The sequence below is a fragment of the Neopsephotus bourkii genome, unplaced genomic scaffold, assembly GCF_033783945.1.
Source record: "Neopsephotus bourkii isolate Nb327-2 ecotype Australia unplaced genomic scaffold, CSIRO-AGI_Nbou_v1 NB_1825, whole genome shotgun sequence".
Taxonomy (NCBI): Eukaryota; Metazoa; Chordata; class Aves; order Psittaciformes; family Psittacidae; genus Neopsephotus; species Neopsephotus bourkii.
In genome coordinates, this window is record NW_026902298.1 from 12,186,895 (window position 1) to 12,206,705 (window position 19,811).

The 19,811-nt window shown below is 41.5% G+C and overlaps 1 protein-coding gene across 1 annotated transcript in view; it reads right to left on the bottom strand.

Moving 5' to 3' along the window:
• Window positions 1–19,214, bottom strand: part of LTK (leukocyte receptor tyrosine kinase) — a 97,872-nt gene extending 78,658 nt beyond the window's left edge. The window contains exon 1 of the mRNA XM_061343773.1: window positions 19,011–19,214. Within this exon, the coding sequence (XP_061199757.1) occupies window positions 19,011–19,209 (199 nt within the window). The 5' untranslated portion in view covers window positions 19,210–19,214. The remainder of the gene's footprint in view (window positions 1–19,010) is intronic.
• Window positions 19,215–19,811: the final 597 nt, after the last annotated feature.

Below are 19,811 nucleotides of genomic sequence, written 5' to 3' on the forward strand. Positions count from 1 at the left end.
CTAGACCAGGAAGTGTTAGGGCAGCAAGCTCCTGGCTTTCATAGTCATATTCAGCTGCTTTGCATATTATAGAGAAGAATAATCAACTGATATACTTTGACAAGGACCTTCTAGATCTGTTCATGGAAAGCAGATTTCAGAAACATACAACCTTGGCATTTTCTGTTTCCTGTTTTTTTGAGAGGACTCTTTGCAGTCATATTTGCAACAACCTCATCTAATCACTGACATTTGCGTACTGTTGTTTACAGTCTGTGCCAGGCACAGCTTATTAATAAATATGCCATTTATTCTAATATCAGGGAAATGCAACACATACCAATCTTACAAACAGCTAACTTGCCTTCTAGTGCCCAGCCTATTTTTCACAGCAACTTGCTTCATCCTACTTTTCAATTACAAGTACTTAAATGTTAAATTTAGCTTTCCAGTTAATGGATCAGATTTATGCAGTTGTATCAGAACTTGTGGTCTTGGTGCTTTCCTTTGTCAGAAAGGGCTGTCTTTGTCAAATTATATTTTCATACGAAACTATGAATGCAGGAACGTTTTGCTAAACTTCATCTAGCAGTATGCCTACCACCAGAACGTTGGCAGCAGCTATATGGAGCAGCATGGAAGATTCCATCATCTACAATTTCTCTTCAATACCGCCAGGAAAATAAGGGAGCAGTGCCACAAGCCTCTTCTCAGCATCTGCCAAACTCCTTTCCAGAAGGAAAGATTCCAATTGCTCCATGGTAGAGTTTAGTTTTCATAGGCATAAGTTGTGAAAAGGTAGGATGCACAAGAGTACTGTTAAGAGATTAAACTATTTCTTACCATAAATTGGCTGGTAAATATATAAAAGTAGGATTTATGACCTCAGCCATCTAGTACTTAGGTGTTAAATCTAAGCTGGTTAACAAAGAGAGACAAGCATTACAGAAGAGTCTAGAAGACTTGCTTATACTGCTAACCTATTAAATCATAGAATCATAGAATAGTTAGGGTTGGAAAGGACCTTAAGGTCATCCAATTCCAACCCACTGCCATGGGCAGGGACACCTCACACTAGACAATGTTGCCCAAGACTGTCTAATCTGGCCTTGGACACTGCCAGGGATGGAGCATTTACCACTTCTTTGGGCAGCCTGTTCCAGTGCCTCACCACCCTCACAATAAAAAACTTCTTCCTTATATCTAACCTGAACTTCCCCTGTTTAAGTATAAGCCCAATCCCCCTTGTCCTATCACTATGATCCCTGATGAAGAGTCCCTATTGTAAATGCCACACAGTGAATAGGTTTGTGATGAGTTCAATCTGTACCTCTTACCAGTGCTAAAATATCTCTGACATGGTTGTAAAAGACTGCTGTCTGGATCAGCCCTTTAGTGGCTAAATTAGGTTGGAGAAAAGTACACGATGAAAACCTAATCTTCTGGCAGTATCCTTTGCATTCTTCATGATCAAGACCCTGGATTAAATTCCCAAGTGCACTAGCAAGACTCTGTGTTACATGGGGTTTGTTCTGTTAGTGGCCAAGCTGCCATCTGTAAAAAGAGAACAGAACATTTTTTATCCTGCTCATTCTTTAGTGTTTTCTGTAAGTTCTTCAGGGTCACATCCTATTCTTTTCCTCCATGCCATCTCCTCCTCCACAAAAAAAAAATAATAAAATAATGTAAATCAGATCATGGAAGAGGGAGCGGATGTTTATATTATGGTATGGAGAACACTGTCATCAGCTAGTAACTTTGAAGAATAATCCTGAAGATGAAAGATGCAGATGAAGGACCAGACCCTGTCCAGCAGTCACATGGCATAAAGAGACTGGTTTCTGAGGAAATGGATGTCTAGGAAGTAATTTGAAGTTAAAAATAGATTTCTACATGCAGCCTTGGGAAATGCAGAGTTTTATCAGCACCAGCACAGCCTCCAGCAAAGGAGTTAGAAAACCTGGAAGAAAAAAAGCTTAGAACACCCACTGAACTATGACCAGGTAGATCCCAAGGCTAAGTGTAGTGAAAAGTGTTTCCAGTTAATCTGCACTGACCCCTAACCACCAAATGCCCAGGACATTCCTGCTTATTGAATGAAGCAAAGGTAATGGAAATTATGTCAAGGAAGAAACAAACCAGGATCATGAAGCCCAGTCACAACAATTAGCAAACAGACATAAAGAAGCAAACGTTAATCACATGTGCATAGGCTGAAAAGTAGAACAGAGACTCCCTAGATCAGACATCTAATGATTTCTGAAGGAATCCTGCAAGGTAAGCTATGACTAAACCCAAATCTGTGAATTGAAAGGAGAATGAAAAGGAAAAGTTGAAAAGCATGAAAGAGGAGAAAGAGATGTTTGAAGTTTAAGAAGAAGAACTGATTTTCCAATTTCATGTGTGTATACTTATAAACACAGACATTTATTTAATTAAATATGCAAATGGAATGCAAAAAGTAAGACACTCAAATACTACAACTGTCAAATGTGGACAATTCACAATCTCTTTAAATCCCAACTCAACACTTGGACAAGTCAAGATGGATTTTCTTTACTTTTACTGACAGAAATTATCTTAGCACCATGGGCTGCTACTCCAGCCTCTCTCCAGTGATTTACACAAATTATAATGAAGAAATTGGAGGAATATTTTGCATGGTCTAATATAACTGACAGGAAAAAAAAAAGCACCACAAATAAATTGCAGACCATGCCACATTAGTCCTAAATGCCACAGATTAACTGCAAGGGAGAATTAGAGAAAAAGACTCAAAAGCAACAGATAACTAGGTAGACCAGAAACCAATGACCAAAAGACAACAGAGACATAAAGATGAGGGGGAGCTACTGGTTGGTTGCTTTGTGCTATCACAATACAGGCTTTTAGAAGTAGAGAGCAGAAATCAAAGTATTCAGACTTCTCCCTGTGGACATGGTGTGCTGCAACCCAGAGGGAAAAACGATATGCCCAGGAGAGTTAAAAAAGCAAAATACCAGGATACACAAGCTTTCTGAAGCCATGCTGCTTGTTGTGGTCCCAAGTACACTCTGCACACGTGAGCAGGTCTGTGCATGGCTACAAAACGGGCTAAGGGGAGCAATGGCAAGAGGCAGCAATTATGGGAGCACCAACGTACAAAGTAACTTCAGACACCAAACAGCAATGCGGGCAGAACTGAAGGCAATGACAGCACTGGGGCAGGTAGGCACCATTTCCAGGCTGAGGAGGGAGAAATCAGGAAGGCAAAGAAAGGGTCTCAGCCAGAAGGAAAGAGTGTCTCAGAGAAGGACAACAGTGTCCAAAAGGTTCTCAACAGGTCAAACAAAAAGTGATCCCACTTACTGTGATGACAGTTGATGTCCTTTGTCAGTGAGGCCTGACAGGCCACAGTGGCATGGCAAAAAAGGCAATTTCTAGGATACAGTATGTATGAGGCTGGTGAAAGCTTGGTTAGAAATTAAAACCATGAACTATCAGGGACCTCAAGGGAAAAAAAAAAAAGGTAAGATATCAGGAAATCAATCTGTGCAGAGAAGGCTAGAATGCTAACCCAAATCACAGCACCAGTATCTTCTTAATAATGAGACAATTTAATAAGTATGGAGCCCTGATGATATGCTGGACATTAAAAAGAGTGATATTTTCATTGCTCACTGTTTCAGGATAGCACAGCAGCCAAGCTTTTAGAGGAAGGTGAGTCTGGACGTTTTCCTAAAATCTGCGCATTTCTCTTATGAAAGGATTAGGATTAAGCTTGTTCACACTGTTCGAAGTATTTGACACCTGAGAGGTGTCTTTCCAGTATGAATACCTTAACTCACAGCCAGCACAGTGTGAGAGGTGCAGAATCTTTTTTCAAACTGTAATTGGGGTTACTGTTGTTAGCAATAAACTTTGGGTAACAGATTCTCAGTGGGAGGGAGAGCCCTAGTACCCAGAACTTCCTGAAAGGACTAGAAGTCAGGGATGACTTAGACTACCTTATGGCTGTTTGGCAAATTGTTTCTTTATTTTCAAAGACGCTTCTGTTGTTCATGCCAAGATCTGAACTTCAGTTTGGGATCCAAAAATATCACCTTTGTGTGGAAAAAGCACAACACAGTTTTTGCTCACGGTTTAAATCAACATAACTAAGATTTATGAATTGTACCAGTTTGCTTTTGGTAAGAAACTGACTTTGTAGACAGAAGAGTGGTCACCTGCATTTCCCTTTTTTCACTAGTTTTCATCTCCAGTAAAGAAACATAGAAGAAACTGGTGATGATAGCCACATGATGCCACTGTTCTCAGAACACATAAAACAGAAGGCAATCAATCATGCTGCAAAGAATGACTATGACTAGAAGGATACTTCATTATCTTGGCTTTTCATGTTATTTTTGGCTTCCAAGAGAGTAAGGTGTGGTGGTTTACAGTGTGAAGGGTATGCTACTATACCACACTTCCCAGCTGGAAAGTAGCTATTCCATATGAAGGCTTTTATTTTACTCCTGAGAGGAAGTCCTTAAATATAATGAGCCCTTCCTTTCCTTTAAAGGGCCCCTTTGGGATCTGTGCCAAAATAGAAATGGTGAAATTAGGGGTTTCTTTCCTGCCAGGGTAGAGAGTTTCAAATAACTGTCCCTCATCACTTGCAAGGATGAGCTTCTGGGTTTGACAGCTTCATTAATTACCCTAGTGCTCTGGCACAGCCAACACTATCATGGCTATTCTGATATTCTTAACACTCACAAACTGTGCTTTGAAAATATCCCCCAGCACTTATATTCAGGCAGCTTTACGGAAGGAAATGAGTAGTAGAAAACCCAGATAACTGATAGCTAAACCACACCAGCACTGATCTGATCCATTTTATGACAAGGCAGCCTCTTTCATACATTCCTTTCAAAGATGTTTCAGCCTGTCTTAAGCTTCATGCTGAAGATGAAAACATCACACAAAAACACTGGCCAGTGTGAAACCAGTGCAAGGACATCAAAGCAGAAGAAACCAGAAGGAGGGTCTGCAAAGAAAAGATTCTTGGGAAAACTTCTAACTTCCTTTTAGACCATGGATAAAGCGATTAAACACAAACAAACAAAATAAAGCCTGAAAGAAAATGACTTGGGACAATCCCTCCCATCAGTCCTGAGCCATTTCATTTGCAGGCAGTAGGGAAACACAACTGGATACATTTCTGAATACATGTATCACAGTATCTGTGATATGTATCACATGTATCTGGAAAGTGTCTGTATGCATGAGAAAAAAGCACACAAAAACACTGGATGCAAACAAACAGAACACATGAATGTTGAATTCTCTGGATATCTCAATGAAAGCTCTTTTGTTCAAGAGATAATAAAACCATCTTCTATTAGAATGAATTCATGAAGCACTGTGGTTGCTGGAGTCCAGACCTGCTTCACCACCATATACATTCTGAAGTACCTGAAGTTCTCTTTTGGAACCATGAGAAGTGCACTCTCTGGAAGTGATCAGTGAGGAAATGGTATGAGACCATCAGCCCCTTTTGGTAATTACTTGCTTTACCCAGGCCTTTATCAGAGAATTATGACAGAGACTACCTATCCCTGTAGTGTCTCCTTACATACCAGTGCCTGACTACCTTTGGCCTGCAGACGGAGTTTTTTGCTGGCAAGGGGTCACTCCAGATCTGACCACACAAGGCAGAAAACCAAGGTTTCTATCCCTCAGCCCTCAAATGAGCAAGCTAAGTTGAACAGCAGACAGCCTCAGTTCTTTGCTCCAAGAACACAGCCAGTATGCATAAGCCAGCACAATGAGGAAAACAAACAACAGGAGGTCAAGAGCTCATGCAGTTTTCTTCTCTGTTGGCCCGCAATAAAAGCTTGAATCATGACAAGACCTAAAGCAAACCTGACTCTGCCCCTAGTGCGGTACATCAATGTGGAGTCCCTCATATATGGCAGCTTGCAAAGTGAAAAAATGCCTCACAGTGGCATGCAGCTTTTAACACTTAATACAAGCACTGCCTGAGAGGCTCTTGAATTCTATAGGATTCCTACACTTTCAGTTCACACTCTTCTGACATCTAGGAAGGAATTACCATACCAAGCATGAGTTCCTTGACTTGTTTTGACCATCAAATGAAGCACAACTGCCACAGTTTCTGTACACTGAGATCATGCTTGGACTGCTCATCCAGCATCTCATTTTACCTTTTCAGCTGTAAACAGCCTGAAACCGTAGCTGTAATTAGCAGATTATTATCCACAGGAAAAGACTAAATATGTATTTGAGTAGTACTGTTCTTTTCAATATATGATTGCCAGGAGCTCCCACCACCCACCTGAGACTCTACTGCATATTGTTCCAGGGGAGGGAAGAGAGAGTAATTTGGAAAAATCATTGGTGTTGTTTCAGTCTCCCATCAGTGCTCAGCAGAACTTCCAGAGCTCTCATGGAATCACATTCAAAATGTCCTTTCTGTGCCAGCCCCCCCCCCCCCCCTTGAGAAAGGCTCAACTCCTCTGCATCAGGAAGTTGAAAATGATGCTGTAAATACCAGAATTGTCCCAAGCACTGCTGAGAATGCCTATCATCACAACAGCCAGCTGCCTGGTCAATAAAATCTACTGCTTCTTTGCAAGCAGAGGATGAACTCCTCTTTGCCTATAGCAATGAGAAAATGGGACAGAGCACACCATATATGCACTCTGAGGGAACTGCACAGCCAGTGTAGGTAGTATATTCTTCTGGAAGCAGATGTTGAAGCATTTCAGTACAAGAAAGACACTGAGGTGCCAGAACATGTCCAAAGAAGAGCACCAAAGCTGGTGAAGGGTATAGAGCACAAGTCTCATGAGGAGCAGCTGAGGGGAAAGGAGGAAAGGAGGTTCAGGGAGACCTTATTGCTCTCTACAAGTACCTGAAAGGAGGATGTAGCGAGATGGGGGTTGGTCTCTTCTCCCAAGTAACAAGTGATAGGAAAAGAGGAAATGGCCTCAAGCTGCAGCAGGGGAGGTTTAGACTGAACATTAGGAAAAATCTTCACCAAAAGTGTTATCAAGCACTGGAACAGGCTGCCCAGGAAAGTGGTTAAGTCTCTACCCCTGGAGGTATTTAAGACATGTAGATGTGGCACTCAGGGACATGGCTTAGTGGTTGACTTGGCAGTGTCAGTTGGATTAAATGATCTTAGAGATCTCTTCCAACCTAAATGATTCTATAATTCTATGATTCTATTTGCATTGCCCTCCAGCAAAGAATGGCTTTGACAAGAAGTAATTTAATCTTGTATTAAGAAAAAGAGAGCCATGTAACCTGCCACAGTGCCATAACCACACCTGAAGTATCCAAGCTAGAATCTGTTATTTTATCCTTCTATACCACAGTATTTTGTGATATAGAGGGTTGGGTAAACAGTAGTTACTCATGGGGCACTGAATACCTAGTTTACTGTCTCCTACTCAGAGCAAGACTAGGCTTTAAACTTACTCTGATGCATGTTGGAAAGCCAGTTCAGCTCCCAGCAGAGTAGTAAGGCAGAATTCATTGACAGAGCTCTGTGAGGGAGGAGGCCTGCATTTGAGGGCAGTTCTGGCCACTGCTGTCACTTAACATCAACACACCGAGGGCACACAGTACAGTGCCCAGGCCTGTGTCTCTGAAGCAGAGAATCAGTTACCACGCCAGTGAAGCTGGACAAACACCTACCCTTATAATCATCGGCCCAGCACAGCCTTGTGAGGTCCAGCCACAAACACCTTTCAAACATCTTCCTCACAGTCTCAGCTAGAAATTGTTGCCAGATTCCAAGGTACAGACCACAACTTTGCCAGGAAGGGATCCAGCAGCATGTGGAATCTGCCAGTGCCAACATAGGCTCCCAAATGGGCTTCTTAACAGCTGAGCCTCTCAGTGCCAGCTGGCCTCCAGAAGAGGAAAGCAGTCAAACAAACACTCAGAGGAGGTTAAGAAGGTGGAATTAAAACTGAGCACAAATTTCAGCAGGGTATTTAGCAGTTTGGCAGCCAAGATTTCAAATGTCTTCCTTGCGTCATGGCTAGTGTTCTCTGCTGCTGTAAGCTATGCTTGCCTCCAAAGCACACTCAGCTTGTGTGCTTTATTCTTTGTATACACTTATTTCTTCCTCTTCACCCATGTGAGAATCTGGACTTTGAAACCAAAGGCATAGAGACACCAAGTGATTGCTTTGCATTATTTTTAAGCTCATGTCATGTGTGAGTAGCAAAAGCAGAGAAACAAGCTATGTACTTATAACAAGACCTAGACCAGTGCACCCTTCACTGAGCTCAACCTGCCAGGTACTCCTACCCGCTGTGTGTAAGAGATATCAAGCCACAGGAGAAAGAACAAGATGCAGCATTAGGGCTGATGAGGTGCAATGACTTTGCACAGCAGGCAAAATTGCCCGAAAGTTTCCAAGACCTGTAAAAACAAATTTGACTTCATAAAACTGATGATGTTCGGCATACAACTCTGTCAAAAAGATAAGGAAGATGGAGAGAGAGAAGCTGATTACTGTACTTCAGTTAGCAGTCACAAAAGGTGCTACTTTCGAATAGCACCAGCATTTGGTTGCACCTAGAAACTCAACACCAGCAATTATAGCTATATTCTCTTCTCTCTTTTTTCCACAGGTGAAACTGTACTTTGAAAATTGACTGTCACAAATGACTGAGCTGGCGTGAAGAATATCAATCATGTCACCAGACAAACAAGAGGAAATTTTGCATCTATTCATTGGTACCATGCCTTCTCAGAGGCAGATAAGGAAACATTATGGAAAAGCAATATAAATGCACACCTTTAAGGAGAACACTTTTTTTTTCCTTCACCAATGGAAAAGCCAATGCTGTTAGAAAGCTCTTATCAGTAACCCAACATTCAGTGTGAAAGAATAACATTTATTTTTTCAAAGCAACACATTTATATTTCCGCTGAAATTGAGTTATAGTTTCTACTTGTATTTCATTTAAAAAAGGCCAAAAATTAAAAATAATAATGTGCACTGAACCTATTTCAAGGAACGAAACACACTGATTTATGTCCCACCACATCTGAATAAGAGAGATAAGATAGCTAAAACAGAACAAAGATTAAGGCACCAAGACTAAGTAGCCTTCCTCAAATCATACAGAAAGCTTGCGACAGAACTGGAAACCAGCCCTAGGAACTCTGACTCCCCTTACCATATTGAAAACAACTAGATAATAAAGTTCACTTCGCCTAACTCAAATTTAAAGTCACATTAAAAAGAAAACAGGATTTGTTCTGTACATTCATCTTTAGTAGTGCATTAGGACAACTGAAAGAATGACAAATCTTTCCAGTGCTGCCAACGCTTATAATTCTACTCTGAATTCAGTTCTCTACAGTGTTTTCTTAAACATGCAGTTTCTGGACCCATGTAATGACATGAAAATTACAGCAACAAAAATTGTTTAATAGTTACCCAGGATAGCAAACACAAACTGGAAAGACTCAGAAACCAGATGGCTCATAAATATGTTTGGTTTAATTTGATGATTTTTAACCCTATGTTGGGATGTGAAACCTTGGAGAGTTTAGGTACCAGAAAATGTTGATTGCTATACATTTATGGTGATTGCTATACATTTATACATGAGCTTTACCGAGCTCAGAAAGACTAAGGTACTTTCAGCTGTCAGTTCTCACCAGCCTTGCTCTCACCCAGAATTAAAGGACATGCTTAAGAGTATTCTTAAATGCAGCTGACCTTTTTATATATATATATATAAATATGTATAATATTAATAAAAAATATAAATATATATAATATTTGTAATATATATGAATTTATATTAAAAATCTATCTATAAAACTCATGCTAGAACTTATAAAACATCTTGTGTATAAAATTTAAGCCTGGGCCCAAAACTATTTTACTGTTTCCCTTTTAGATGATAAATATAAACCCCAGCTCTCCATCCTCAGAACACATTCAGTTCTATCCCAAACTGTTTCAGAACAGTCTGTAAGTGGTATGGGTCAAAGCTGAAGACAGACTATTTTGTCTGAAGGGAAGACTTGGAGACTACACAGCAACACTGTGTACCTCTTATTCCTCAGTACTGTAGCATCAATGGTAGGAATCAGACTGCTAGTTTGAATTCTGTCCCGTGAAACCATTTTGATGACAGGATGCCAAAAAAGTAACAAGGTCTAAAAATAAGAAATTGTCACAAACAGAACTAGAGAGCTAACAACAATGTTTTCTGTTTTCAGTGGTACATTTCATACGGAGGTTGTCGGCTCACTGACATGTAGCATACAAGACTGACATCAAGCACTTGCTTCCTTGCACGAGAGTGTAAAGCAGACTAAGCTATGTAAGGGTGCATTCATGTAGTCTAAGTTCAGGTATCTACCAGGTTAGTTTCACAGGACACTTATTTCAGTGAGTGGGGGGAGAGATTCAGAAAAGAAAGCCCCAACAGCTTGAGGGCTTCCTAAATAATCCCTTCCCAATCTCCTCTTCTTCTGGCGCTACTGAGAGACTGACTCCCTTCTTGCCTTTGGTCAGCACCATCTCCTCAGTTGTACCCACACACGCTGTATAGGGTCACACTACAGTCGGACCATTAAAATGATTTACAATAAAGAAAGCTGCCTTTTAACCTAGATCATTTCAAAGCATCCCTACTGAGAGCTGAGACCATGCTGCTGTTTGGGGGTTGGCAGGCGAGGTCGAGGTGGGCATGAGTGCTGGAGAACTGAGCTAAACTTCACCTGAATGTTGACCTTCTTCATGTTCACTTTATCTCAGGAGTCCAAAGAAATCCAGCAGAAGAATCAGCATTTCTACATCTGAAGTTCTGCATTTACTTGACACAAGGCACCTTGCACCATTCTCAGTAGAAGAATGTCACGACCATTATTAATTGGGCTATTGCTTGTCAATCCTCATCCTTGCAGCCACAAAGCAATTTCTGTCAGTAGTGAAATAACTTCTCTAGCCTACTCCACACATACTTTGGTACTGCAGTGAATGCCAATTCTGCTGAACCTTAATTTAAATTAACTATTAGCTAGATTTACCAGAGCTGATAGCCTGTACAGTCACATGCCACATAAACGCTGCAAAATGGTAACCTATATATTAAATACATGATTAAAATATTACCACAAAAGATCCCAAGCAACCCCTGACCATTGCACAGTTTTGGGTAACTGCTTCCACTGAGGAATGTGTGGAAGACACATTGTTTAAAGCAAAGACTTTTTCTGTATCAAGTCCTATAATAAGTGAATAAAAGTTATACACCATCTGGAAAAAAAAAAAAAAAAACCCTTTCATTAATTTTCATGTATATATATGCAGGAAGACACACATGAGAGGAAAGCAGTATTTGGGAATTACAATATTCCCAAACAATACACAATGTTTGGGAAGAAATAAATAAAAAAAGCTACATCCTATCCAAAATTTATCAGGAAATCAAACATGAAAATAGCTTTTAGAGTGAAGGCTAAATGCTTGTATCTAGTCAGACCAGTCCAGCCCAGATCTAGACGAGGTGAAAAGACCTAGATCTGTTCAAGTCTTTCATTTTTCTACCCACCTGAATAGCCAGATTACAGTCCTTTTTGAAATAACTAAATGAAAGCCAGTTTGGTTTATTCATCTCATTTTGCTTATAATTAAGGCACAAGGATTACATTACTGACTTTCAAATTTCTTCTCTAGGATTGCAACACTGACACAGTCGGTTAGACTCTGGGAAAGTTTAAACTCTGCTAAGAACCCGATAGATCTTGAAGGGCCAAGAAGAATGTGGACTTCAGGACAGCTGGTGATAGCAAGTATTCTGCAATGACTATGCTATCAGGGTTTGTAATACTCATAAAGCCCAGGGTCTCATTAAAATCTAGGCCTGCATGGGGTTAAACACAGCTTCTTTCAGAGGTTTTAAATACTATTTGGGCTCCTGTAGTGACTGTAAACACAGAAAATGCTCCCGTTGTGAATGAGTGTTACTCATGTAAAGAGATCTGAACTCCAACACAGCACACATCAAAATGCCATAGAGCAAACTCTAAAAACATGTTCAAGACCAAGGAAATTTCAAGCAATCATGTTTTGCTATGACTCTATTTGCTGAAGTCAAATTAACAAATATGTATTAATCACTCAGAGCTCAGAAGGAAAAAGAAATTATAAATAGCAGACACTTGGAAAATTGAAACTGCAGTTAAATATAACAACAGAAACAGAAAATGTGATGAAATTGAGACATTTAACGTATTAGAAGGGTGTGAGCATAATCAGCCATGCTCCTTATACTGCCTAAAATACTAGTCAAGACACCAGGGTCTGCAAAACTGCCAAATGAACTCTCCAGTGAAGCAAAGTCCAGTTCAGTTCCAGTTTGAATTCAGCTTTGCCTGAGGTTGCTCAGGTTTAGGCTGACAGCTGCTAACCCTTGTTTTGGTAATCCAAAACCACACTGGCTGGGCTCATAGTCTCCACTGGAAAAGAGACTATGAGCTCTCCTCCATCCTGTTCCTCTGCCCAGCTCTGGCCATCTCCCATCCTCTCAATAGATTCCCTCCTGCCTTCCTAATGCCAGGAAAACGGAGCAGAAGTTGTGAGGCAAAGCTACAAAGGGGAAGAAATGCTCAAGTGCTTAGAGTTCACCCTCAGCATGTAGGAAAAGCTCTTGGTCAGAGCCACACAGCCACCCAAATCAGCTCTATATTGCTATTAGGAAGCAGGCACTTGTCAGGGTTCCCTGGGGAAGCAGAAGCTGAATAGAAACTACTCAGAAGCCCACCACAGTTTGAAATTGCTTCCATGCCCATGGAATCTCTGCTGTGGCAATCAAGATTTCAGCAAACTCTGACTGAACCAGTAACCTATTGGGTTCAGTTGTCATTGAGGTTCTAATAAGACTGCCATTATTAGGTCAGTTCTGATTCAAGGTGGGCAAAAAAGTTCCAATTTGGGGTTTGATTGGCTCATAGCACAAAAACTCTTCACCATGACAGTGCAGGAGCAGGTGCACTTTATTCTGTGTACTAAAACACCATTACATCACTTCATGTCACTTCCTAATGTGTTTCTCACTCAGTTACATTATCACTCCTATATTTTTAATATATAAATATGTATCTCTATAGACACAGGAGAGAAATGTGGATGCTCTATCCCAGAAAGTTTGGCTGTTTATCCCTCAAACATATGCTGTGCTACAGACTGGGAAAAAAACCCCCACCCTAAGTGAGCAACAGAAATGCATGAATAAATGCATCACTCTTGGCTGATATGCCAAAGCTTACGGGATTTCAGATACCAATTAGCTGAAAATCTGTGATGTCTTATTAACAGACATGGCTCTCCCATTAGATAGGGCAAATGTTAAGCTGAGTTGCAAGGATAGATCTGTGCTTTTTGGAAAGACTTCAGCTTTCAATTCTATACTTCAGTCTCATTCTTGACTACCTTTAACTCTGATGAGCCTGCTATGTTAATAGGTGTCTCTTCCGGTTTTGTAAAGTCAGTGCCATTTTTAGGGTGTTTCCTTCATATAGAATAGTTCAGTTGGAAGGGACCTACAGCAATCATGTAGTCCAATTGCCTAAAACAAATATAAAGCCAGTTAGAAATCTTAAGTTTTTCACCAACAAGTGGAAGACAAGGTTGTAAAGACCTGTGTAATGTTTTGTGTTTGCTAGCCAGCTTTATGTTAAGGGGGACGTGTAGAAAACCAACCTGAAACTCCCCTAAAAAGATAAAACCTTGTCTGCGAATAAGCATCTTACTGGAATTCTGAGTTCTTTATTTCCTCTGTACTTATGGCAGAGTTGCTTTTTCTAGTTGAGGAAGACTGGAAGGTGATTTCCCTTTTATGTCATTTCTCTGTTTTCATTACTCCTCGTGGGCCCTACTGAGCTGGTAGCAAATACACTGGAAGAAGCTGTAATGTGGAGGTGCACCACCTTGAGAGAAGCTCTTAGAAACAGCACACTTGTGGGAGACAATATGCTTCTGTGACACCCTGTCACTTGCTGGGGAGCTGTAGTCCTTTAGGCAGTGCAGAGATCCAGGGAGGTCCTGATTCACTTAGTTATAAAGGTCCTGCACCCAGAGCTCCCCTCTCACACATGTGGCATAAAAGACAAGAACCTGGCGTTCCCCTGGCATAGCCCCTCCAACCCCTAATGGTGATGAACCAAAGCTCCTCCTGTGCACATATAACCCACTGGTGTGATCTGTCACCACTCCCACAAGAGATCTTGGTTCTCCCTATTCACTCAGACCAGCTGCAGGTCACCTCTCTTCCAAGCTGACCTGCTATCCTACCTGCTATGGGTTGCATCTTTGTGCACACCCTGTCCTGCTATTGTAGGCCACATCAAAGCAATGGGTTTGTTACACACCAGGAGAGGAGAGAAGCAGGGAGCAATTATAATGGAATGGGAGGAAGAGGAATTGTAAGAGGAAGGACTGATGCTGAGAGACAGGAAAAGACTAGAAGCCTGATCTGATTAATTAACATAATTAATGTCATTATTTTCCTTCTCTGATTTAAGCATTCGATACAGAAATCATGCTTACTCGTAAGAGTCTCAGATAAAAGTCTCCAGATACAGAAGGCAAGATGATGCACTGCTGTAACTATGTTCCTATAGAGGTCCATCAATTTGCATTAACTGTGAATCCCATAGATTCCTTCCTCTCCATTTGTTTCTGGAAAGAGCTCACCTGCCTCTCCTCTCAGCAGCTGCTTTGTGCTTCTGCTGTTACTAAAGCTGTGCAAAAGTTCAGATCATGTTTCCTTTATTCCTGAGGAATTTTACCTGATACCAAGCTATAAACAACAGCACCAGCCACTGTGTAGATGTGCAGTAATGAACACCAGCCTGAGGACCTGCATGCACAAATCTAGGTACAAATCGGTATGTGGTCTGACAATGTAACTGAGCAGCCTTCATACAGGATTTTCCAAGTTACTGGTAAGCCCAAAGAGATTCAAAACAAGCAAACAGAAAACACACAAAACAATAACAATGAAAACCACAAAAATATTCCCCAAACCAAACAAAAAAATGAACCTCTTTTCAGAAGTTTTATACAATTGCAAAGACGAGCACATTTCAGGGAGCTGAACTATAATATTTCATGCCAAAACTAAGGATGGTTTAGGATTTTCAAACAAAGCTTTAAGATTTTCAGATAAAAAACATCTCTAAGCAAAAGTTTGAATTAAAAAAAAAAATCAACACTTAGACTGTTTTAAATGTCTTAATATGAATTGACCACTGCACACACAAACCCAGCCTCCACATGGAACAACTCAAAACCTAGCCCCTTCTTTCCGAAGTGTCACCACAGCAGCATTTTTCACTACAATTAATTCAAGATGAAGATTTCTCTCCACTGTAGTCACAGACACCAGATGCAGTTCTGCACACCAGCACAGGCAATGCGTTCCCCACCACATGCAAGCGGGGTGAAGACAGGGACACTCCTGTGTATGCATTGAAAGCTCTGGAGTGTGGGAGAGGAATGCTTTTGAACATCTGAGTGGGGCATCCTCTTCTCCAACTTTGAACTTATGGACTAATTAGAAACTGTGCAGCTATGTAACACCGACAGCAAGATGCATTTCCCTGATGACTGATCACAAGACATTGTCTTCATCTCTAAAGTGACAGTACACATGGCTCCACTACTTGATTTCTTCTTCTTCCACCTTAGCCCTCCCTCTTGGTGTGGTTTACAAATCCCTACTGTTTGTCTGCATGTGTTTCCTTGCTGCAGGATTGTGATATACCCATCCTATCCTTTTCCACTGACTTTCAGCTATAGTCACAGTGCCATAGGGCACAGTATCTGTAGATATGATGTTATTCACACAGTAAGGAACCATGGACCTAACTCTTCAGGCAGATTTCAAGGTTCATTTAGTGCTGTCCTTGTTGGAATTATTTAAGGAGCACACTATTGTACGTGTGTGCTACTTTAACTGAGCAGAGGTTGGCACAAGAAGAACTAAATAAGACAGAAGCTCTTGAATGAACACACGAAACAGAACATCGGGCTCCATCCCTTCCATTCCTGGCATGCTCTCCTCTAGACAGACAAAGGGGTACACCAAAGCAATAAGAGTTTGTCTCAGTGAGACAGATGTGCGGATTTATATTCAGAACAAAATGAGGTACTGTAGTCCTATATAATCATTTTCATGCATGTGTGGACTGATTAAACTTAAACCAGCTTAAACTGAGTTTATAAAACCGGGCAGCTCAATTCTGACAGGCAGGCAAACCCAGGGAGATGAAAAAAACCTTCAAGGCTTCTGAAAACAGTTTGTGAGATGAATGCAAGGACAAAACAGCATCCAGGAATGGGGCATCCATCATTGCCATGCTGACATATTATTCCACAAACAAACAGAAAGCTGTCTTTCTCACTCCTAAACCTGCCGTCAACCACCCTATCTAGCTTAGAAAGTATTCAGCAAAACCCAGACCTGTCACTGGTCCTTCGGCTGAAACTAAACATAAGATACCCTATTCTGTGACAACTCCACTACAAGTACTGGAAAGGACTGTAAAGAAAGACATGACAAAATGCCTCTACTAATATTATCGGAAGAACTGTGGTTATACTCGATAGCTAAACTCTGAGCAATGGCATAAACGTCAGTGCACTTTGGGAAGGTGTTTGAGGTTTGCCCAGGACATGTTGCGCTGTAATTTTGCAGCTAGTTTGCCCTTCACACCTAAAGGCAAGAGCATGATATCTGAGCAAGCACAACCCAGCTTTTCATAGAGGAAAAAAAGCCTCACGTACCCCTTCCACCAAGCTCACGTAAACAAAAGAACATCATCCATAAAGCAATACTGCTGCTTAAAATAAAAGGAAAATTTTCCCACACATTGATCTGGTGTCTTTTTTCACCTTCTTCCCAGCATCTCCTGAGACCTGAGGCTAGTGTGCAACTTCAGCCTCTGAATGACTGTAAAGTTGCTTTGACACTGAACAATGCACATCTGTCCTTTCCTCGTTGTGGAGTGGTTGGGTTTGGGGTTCTTTTTTTTTTGCTGCTCTTGTTTTCTACAACTTTCCCAATTTTCTCAGTCTTAATTTTTGCACAAAAGTTATTTGGTGTGCCAGATTTTTTCAATGGATAAGAACTCTGAAATTATCCATTTAGTATACAGCTCATCAGGAAGGCATATGTCAGCCAGTAAAACAAAAGAGAGAAAAGTGGACCTATAAATTCCCTCATCACCAACACCTTGGGCTTTCCAATAAAGAAGGAAATGTAAAGCCACTCTGAGAATATGCTCCAGAAAAACTTCCTCAGTTAACACACAAGTGGTTTTTAAAGTAATTGACTGCAGAGCCTGAGAGCTGACCATAATATCCCAGTGAGATGAGCAACCCTCATGTGAAGATTGTGACAGCAGCTATGCAGTTAAGTGCTCATGCATCCAAGTCTCTCCCTGGGTGATTGAGATTATTTTTGGCAGAAGACTGGACAGAGATTGTAAAATGCACGTTTGTTTTCATTTAGCTCTTTACTTACTCTCTCCAATGCACACCTTTTTTATCTCTGCCCTAATACAGTCATGCTTCAAATCGCAGACTTGGAGATACAGCAAATATAACGACTACTCCTTACACTAACCTCACTTGCATGTTGAAAGTACTACAACAAAAACACTGGGATGATATTTAGCAGCTCTTGATGAGACTGCATGCCATGAGAACTGAGGCTGTGGGGGGACACAGCAATGCTTGCATGGGCTACATTTGCTCTGGGACCCTTCAACAGTAAAACAATCTCCTCCTAATAGTAATAACAGGCCAGAAAAGCCTGAATTCAAAATCTCTGTGCTTTGACTTAGCAATCAATTGTAAATAGAACTAAATTATGAAACCTGCTTAAAAACTGGTGTTCTAGTGTGTCTTGATATAAAAGAAAACATATACAGGTTCAGCATTTAGCCAGAGACAGAGAATTTCACTGCACTAGCAAGAGCTAGTTGTAGTGCCCAACAACCTCTTTGCCTTACCCCCTTTCCTGCCTGGAAGTAATATGATTTGTTACACTGGAAATACAGAAGTGTCTCCTGATCCTTGCCTAATGGTCAAGATGATGTTTTTATCTCAGCAGTAGGGGTATTGTTGTAACTTTTGCTCTCTGAGAAGCTCAGCATGTCCTGATACAGGGTTTTCTCTCCTAATCTTCATAATGAGTTTGCTTGCCACTGTGCACATACAGGAAATATGTTCCACTCCTACCCTCTTCTCCCATCATTGGTTGTGTGCATGCTGCTGCTTCCCAACTTCTCTCCTATTACTGCTGCTTTCCCCTCCTGACATCTCCCTTCTTATTTCCTACTGTTACCTCCTTCCTCTTGGTGCATTTTAGAGCCAAAGCTGACAACGATAAGCAGAGCGGCACAAGATTCTTTTCAAAACTCAGCCTGAGCACCACTTTCTTGGTGGGAGCTCATAACTCCATCCTTCACAGTCCTGATACATTCTTCTCCCTTTACCTGACTCCCTTATCTCTCTCCTTAGACAAAGCAACATCTCCAAATTACACCTTTTCCTGCAAGCAACCTTCACTGCTCCTGAAACATGACTTTCACTCACCTCTCCAAAACAGTCCCAGAGAAAGCAGTCCAGTAATCAGAGAAGCAAAATGGTCCTGGGGTATAGCTGTTGATTTCATGCTGAACCCTTGTACAATGACAGTGCCTGCTTTCAGCCTAGAAGCCTCAGTCAGCAGCAGCCTTTCTAAAACTATGGGTCAGCTATCCATTTCACTTAACAAAATTTACTTAGAATTAATACCCATCATGATTTATCTTCCCACATGTCACCCACTTTATATACGTTTCATGCCAGTACTTTCTCCTTCCTTTATTTCCCCACTGTTTTGAAAATCATGCTTTACGGGTTTTAAATTAAAAGGGAAGGGGCAACACAGTAAGTCTGAGTCCCTTGGCATAACAGGGAGTTTGCACCAGGAGATGGGGAAGAAGTTACTTACCCACCGTGGTGACCCACAGCAGCAGCCGTGGGAGCCGGTTCATGGCTCTGCGGGGTGCGGGCAGGTCCCAGCCGGGTGCGCGGCTCCGGAGGGGACGTGCCCAGCGCTTCCTTCGGGCTCCGCAGGAGCTCTGAGGCTGGGCTCGGGCTCCTGCTGCCTTGGAAGAGAATTCCCACCTCCTGCTCAGGAAGGCTCGCATGGGTCCTAGAGCCACCCTCCCTCCCTCCCTTCCTTCCTTCCCTCCTCCTCCTCCTCCTCCCTTTTTGCATACCGCTCCTGCACGACCAGCAAATCCACAGCGCAGTTGCTTCAGACATGAACGCATCCATTTATAAATTTTTTAGGCATTAGTATTCACTAGGAAAAGCTGAATTCAGCATCTTAGTGGGCTGTTCCCGCTTCTCAGTCTTCCCTTGCAGCTGCCTCAATGACACATGAGACGCGCTGCCTGGACCAAACTCAGCTTGTATTTAAGATAGAGAAGATTCCTTTGGCCTGTAAGTCCTTTCACTGACTGTCCTGAAAGAGAAATCAGACCTATTTATACAGCCTAGGCACAGCCTTTCTTTCCTTAACTTCACTTATAGCCACTTAACTCCTGAGTAAAACAGTCTCCGTGTAACATGCAACAGGGACCTGCAACACAGTAAGGCATAGGTACTCTGCCTGCAAGCTTGTGCATCTGCTCTTTAATCATTTTACTTGTTAAACTCCTTTTTCTTCTGGTCCATCAGCATTTCAACCACATTAGTTCACTCTGCCTTCAATTTGTTTGCATGTGGGTTTTTCCTTCACAGGGAG